Source organism: Magnolia sinica, chromosome 14 (genome assembly GCF_029962835.1).
Source record: "Magnolia sinica isolate HGM2019 chromosome 14, MsV1, whole genome shotgun sequence".
In the NCBI taxonomy this organism is placed as follows: domain Eukaryota; kingdom Viridiplantae; phylum Streptophyta; class Magnoliopsida; order Magnoliales; family Magnoliaceae; genus Magnolia; species Magnolia sinica.
Window position 1 is genome coordinate 4,895,908 of NC_080586.1, and position 6,000 is coordinate 4,901,907.

General features: G+C 39.7%; 1 protein-coding gene across 3 annotated transcripts in view; it reads right to left on the reverse strand.

Moving 5' to 3' along the window:
• Positions 1–2,235, reverse strand: part of LOC131225703 (E3 ubiquitin-protein ligase UPL6) — a 69,457-nt gene extending 67,222 nt beyond the window's left edge. For 2 of the 3 annotated variants that reach the window (XR_009161491.1, XM_058221279.1), the window contains exon 1: positions 1,697–2,235. Coding sequence is in view for 1 of the 3 variants with exons in the window: in XM_058221279.1 (XP_058077262.1) it covers positions 1,697–1,855 (159 nt within the window). In the remaining 2 variants the exon portion in view is untranslated. The remainder of the gene's footprint in view (positions 1–1,696) is intronic. The other variant, XM_058221280.1, reaches the window with a different exon arrangement.
• Between the last annotated feature and the right edge of the window lie 3,765 nt (positions 2,236–6,000).

Consider the following 6,000-nt stretch of genomic DNA (forward strand, 5'->3'; position numbering starts at 1 on the left):
CCTTACGGGTTATTGGATATGATATGAATACACTGATACAACATAGAAACAAAATGAGCATAGCTTTTAACTAAAAATAAGGTATCAAACATGGATTATTGGATATGATATGAATACATTACCCATTTTGAATAATATGGGTATAATGGGCCAGGCTTCTATTTGAGCAATTTCACATGAATCCCCCAAAGTACAACTTATAATCGGGTTATATTTAACAGATGGAATTTCCTAATTTCCTTCAGCTTTCCCTATATTATTATCTAACTGTGCCTACTTTATCCAAAGATGAAGAAAAACATGGAGTGAATGAATCCCATCTCAATAAGGATAATAATCCACACATCACTTCTCGGCTTCACAAAAGAAAATTAAACATTGAGCGGAACTATCCAACAAAACTCTATGGCTATCGCTTTTGTGGTATGAATAATTAAAACAAGTAAGATTCAAATCAAAGCCTTGTCATACCATATGATACGACTGATATAAACCACATTATCTCTTAGCATGGGAGTGATGCACACGAAGATCATTGATCATAGATAGCATAAATACATGTGTCCATGCATACATATGCCTTACCCAAATTAATTGGGGTTGGCTGCATGAATCATGTTCCTCCATTCCACTCTATCAAAGGCCATACCTTCAATTAGACCATAGATCATCAAGTCTTTTCTTACCACATCCATCCACGTCCTCTTGGGCCTTCCCCTTGCCCTTTTAGAGCCTTCAACTTGTACCCACTCACTCCTAATCAGTGTGGTTCTTGATCTCCATTGCACATGACCAAACCATCTAAGTCTACTTTCCCTCATATTATTACCTATTCCCTTGAATGAATTCATTTCTAATTCTATCCTTCCTCCTTTGGCTACTCCTCCATCTCAACATCCACATTTCGGCTATACTCATCCTATGAACATGTTGTTCCTCAACTGGCCTACATTTTGTTCCATAAAGCATGGCTGGTCTTATAGCTATCCTATAAAATTTCCCTTTCAGTTTGAGTGAGTGCGCATGCATACATACATACATAACCATATATAGCTAAAAATAAGAAACCAACGACAAAGTAACCATGCAAGTAATTGATTAAATTCACATGCATATACATATATATAGACATACACAGGCACATGTAGAATTAATAAAACCCATCTAAAATATCCACCTACTGTGCAGTACTATTGTAATAAACGATTCTATAAATCAAATATCTAGCACAAACAACACTAAATTGTACACCATACAAGAAAACCCACGCACAGGTATATTCACATATTGCCATCAATATGAAAATAACCTTAATTCATCTTGCACGTGGTAAGTAATTACTTCAGACAGTAATTTAACTAGATATCACAGTCAGATGTGTGTCTACTTATGGAACGTAAGTTATGTATACTTAACTACCCTCAAGTATGCACGCATCAAACAATCAGTGTTGTGTTAAATTTTCTAAACATATTCAATAGTTGGAAGTCTTGCATTTTTCTTCAATTGAGTAAAAGTGGAGAAAGGAAATCCACTCGCCTGCTTTCATCTAAGGTAGTGAATAACGTGTCCTGACAGGCTAAATATTCATGAAATTGCCGAGAAAACTGAAAACCACTTCACGAGAGTTGATATAAACAAAGCTCATTCAACAAGAGAACCTGATATCTTCAAGGGGAGCTGCTTAGAGACGAACCTGAATCTTGAGAGCAGCTGAATTCTGCTGCCGCAGCCCTAACCGCCGCTTCCTCTCGAGCCGTGTCTGCTCAAGAAGCTTCTGCCTGTCTCTTTCTTTTGAGCTCCGTCCACCTAAGTCGACTCTCTTCCGCGTGGATGGATCTCCCGAGAAGAACATTTTCCAACAGAAAACAGATTTTCTCCCTAATTTCAACAGGAAATAACAAGAACAATCGAATCTGTGAAATAAGAACCTCAAATCGATCAAAATCTCTCTCTCTCTCCGATCAAAGGAGCTTCTGGATTACAGAAGAACGCGCTCTTAAATCGAAGAAATTCTCTCTGATCACAGAAGCTTCCGGATTGTAGACGAACGCGCCCTAAAATAGAAGAAATTGGGAAATCCTCGGTTCGGGAACTGATCTGTAGAGCGAGATCTCTGCGTTTTAATGAAAAAGTGTGGGAGCTTGCGAGAAATGGGAAGGAAAGACGCGCAGAGAGGAAGAGGTTTCTTGCGTTTCTGCAGGGAGAATCCCTCCTCAAATGAGAAAGAGCGTTTCTGAGCGGTCCGTCGAGTATAAATAGTAAATCTGTCGACAACACCTGTTTTAACCCGCGACTAAAACATCCAAGCTGTGTGGAGCCCATCGTATGTTCGTGTAAAATCCGCTCCGTTCATCGGAGAAAAAAAAATCAGATGGGCCACAGCAGAAGCGGATTGCGTGGTGTGCGACAAACCACCCACCGACCTCCTTGGTGTGTTGACGTCACCAAGTTATGTAGGCCCCACCATGATATGTGTTATATCCCGACCGTCCATCCATTTGGTCAGGGCATTTTAGGGAATGGACCCAAAAATGATGCATATCAATAGCTTAAATGGACCACACCACAAAAAACACTGATATTTGTGTTTTCCCTTCATCTAGGTCTATAATACCTTATAAACAGGTTGGATGGCAAATAAACATTATGGCCCTAAAATGGTTTCAGCCGTGAGCATCATTGTCCCGACTGCTTTATGTGGTGTGGTCCACATAAGCTTTGGATTTAGATCATTTTTGGTCCCATGGGCTTACATTCGCTCACCAAATGGATGGACAGTTGGGATATAACACATACATCATGGTGAGCCCATGGAACTTGATTACCTCAACACACTGTCCATGTCGGTGGGCGTGTCACGCCATGCAATCCGCTCCATGAGAATCCAAACGTTCACAATACATTGCCGAACGAATAGTAACAATGTAAAGTTCCTCCTAAAGACTTGTAAGTCAAGGTGTTGTGGCCTACCTGGGTTTTGCACGAGGTGCGCTCACATGGCACGCTGTGGGGCCCACTGTGTTTTATATGTAAAATCCTCTCCATCCATCAGATGCATTCCTCGGTGCTGGTCCCTGTTAAAGGGGAGAAAAAATCAAAGGCAGATGCACTGCTCAGGGAAAAATAAAGATGGACTGCCCATTGTGTATCTATCATCAAAACCGACTAACAAGCACAGAGGTATTTAGTGCAATTTTACACCATTATCATTGGTGGGCCCATCTGAGTTCTTTCCTACCAGGCTAATCTTTTCTATGCACGGTGAACATCCAACGGCTGTCACGGAAAGGACGGTGTGGATTTCATGTAAGCAAAGTAGGTGTTGTACATGTTACTTAGAAATTGCATTAAATGACTTGTAAGTGAGTCGAATTAAACTGCCCAGATTATGATTCTTAGTTTGTATACATTGTAAAAGCAAAAATTACTCCTACCTCATTACATGATTATTTAATTAACCTTGAGTTCGTTAGGGCATGTCTGGTTGTTGGGATTAAATGGTATTAAATTGTATTAGATGAGATTAACACCATTATTACACAATGGTTGCATGTCCAGAAATTATCAAGGTTTTTTGGTCATCCAATCCCAAGTTTGGGATAAAATTCCTGCTAAGGGAAATAATGGATTAAGCAAAATGTGGGTTAATAGAATTAAAATCAACAAACCAAACTCATAACGGATGTTGGTCACCTGTATGCATATATAAGCAAAATATCATGCATAAAGGGTGTATGTAGATGGATGACATCGATGAACACATACATCAATGTAGGGCTTACATGTGTAGTATATTTTAAAATTTATATAAATCCCATATGGGACCAAATGCAATTCCATCCGACTTAATCCCAACCTTTCCTATCCTTCCAAAATGCTCGATGGAATTTACATAGGATTAAATGCAATTCCATCCCACCTAATCTGGTCAAATACCATGCCCCAAACACCCCCTTAGGTTTTGAAAATCATAATGGAAAAGTGAGCCCACAGTATCCAACTATGTACATTAAAACTATTACGGGAGTTTACTCCGAATCAAGAATTAGGAGTTAGGACATTGGAATCAATTTGATTGTGAGATTGTGGCTCCTTGATGGTGGGATATGGATTTTAGCCGGTTCATATCGAGTTAGCACATGCCATGTGTACAATTTTTTTATGGATACCCGTGGATCAAGTGTCCTATGTGCTGAGAAGCGTCCTACTAAACTATGGTATAGCTTGCTACATAAGTAAAATTGAGGCAAGGGCTGGTTCATAGAAATACCAAAACTTGAATAGATAAAATTTCTTAAGAGTTTAATTTGTCTCTCTTCTTCATTGATGGGCTAAAAAATAGAGCATTTGGATTACTAAAAACGGACCCACTTGTACCAACTAGGCCATGGCAATGCTGCTCAGGTTATGACAGGCGGGGAGCTATAACTTCTCACCATAGTTGGCAAAATGGCATATAAAAAGGAAGGGGAAAAAAACGACAGTACGAAGATGTTCATGTTTAATTCAATATTAGTCATTGGAAGATGATAGAAAGTTGGGTCAAAAGAATACAGATACTGAAAATCCGATAAATTAAAAGTTTAGATTCAATGCAGTTTGGATTAAAACATTGAGCGGAAAAAATGGCTATATTCTTATATACATACAAGTTATGTATGAATAAGGTTAGAGTAAAAAAACTTTCATTAAGATAATTAAAATTTATATTGTTATGGGAAAAATGGACCAAGGCCCATAGGGTCGAGTCCGACCGAGACTTGTCGTGCCAGTGGGCTAATGGCAACGAAAGAACTGATCATTGAGTGGTAAATGAAAGTTGGCATAACCAATGTCAGAATGACCAAGGTTAGCATGACTTTCAATGGACTCTTCGAGAGATAACTTTGAGAGTCTGTCAAGACTCACGAAGAAGTTAAAGGCTACAAAAACTAGAAATCACAGAATATTACAATGACTTTTGATTGATTTAGTCGGCGGACAATGCCGACCTTCTCATATCTCGGTCGGCATGTCCTTCTGCATTGTGACTTCCACCAACTAACCTTAACCGAAGCTCGGATGACCACGACCAATCGTGTTTTGCTAATATGTTTCTCACCGTATGAGCCTCCAAGTGAAGGATACACAAGATATTCTTTGGACTTGAACTTGGAAGTGGGCCACCAAGATGGACTGAATGTTGGACGGCTACAAGCTTCCAACCTGGGTTACCGAAGAATCGAGCCCATTGGATCAAGAGTATAGATTTCGACAGCTACAAGTTTCCAACCTGGGTATCTGGACAACCGAGACCATTGGATCAAGAGCCTGGATCACCAACCAATGAGACCGCTTGCCAGTTCGAGGCTTGAGGGAACTCTTCCTCACTTAACACCTTTGCCCTTTGCTCACGGCTACATGTGATGTAACCGAATAAACATGCCCTAGTTTGACGAAAAATAAACATTTAAATACTCTGGCAAATGATGACGGATGACACGCGGGCACTAAAAATTACATAAAGCTTGCACACATGGCATACAAGTAGTTTAAATTAAACTGTCCAAATTATGGCTGCCAGTTTAAACGTATCATGGACCCAAAGACAATGTTATCTGATCGTCTGATTACTGGATCGGTTGAGATTTATTGGATGGTTGAAATTGGTTTTAGTTCCATTTCAACAAACAAGTGTCCACGAATCAGAGGTTAGGATTGCTCGACCAATTCGATCTTAGTACTGTGATTTAGCAACCGCGGGTTTCACATTTTAGTCGGTTTGGTAACTTTAGTTTGAGTTAATGTATCCACTTTGTACAATTTCATAGAGCCTGTGTATCAATCGTCTAACTCTGCCAAAGTATTAAAAAAACTCCCTAGCTTTAACAAGGCAATAGTCATTGCATGGGCCACACACGTACAAGATAGGCCGTGATGGATCTCAGCCACTGATTGGATGACCTTCAATGGCCACAAATGATTGATGGCCATTGTCAGCGTTCTGGATTCAATGAT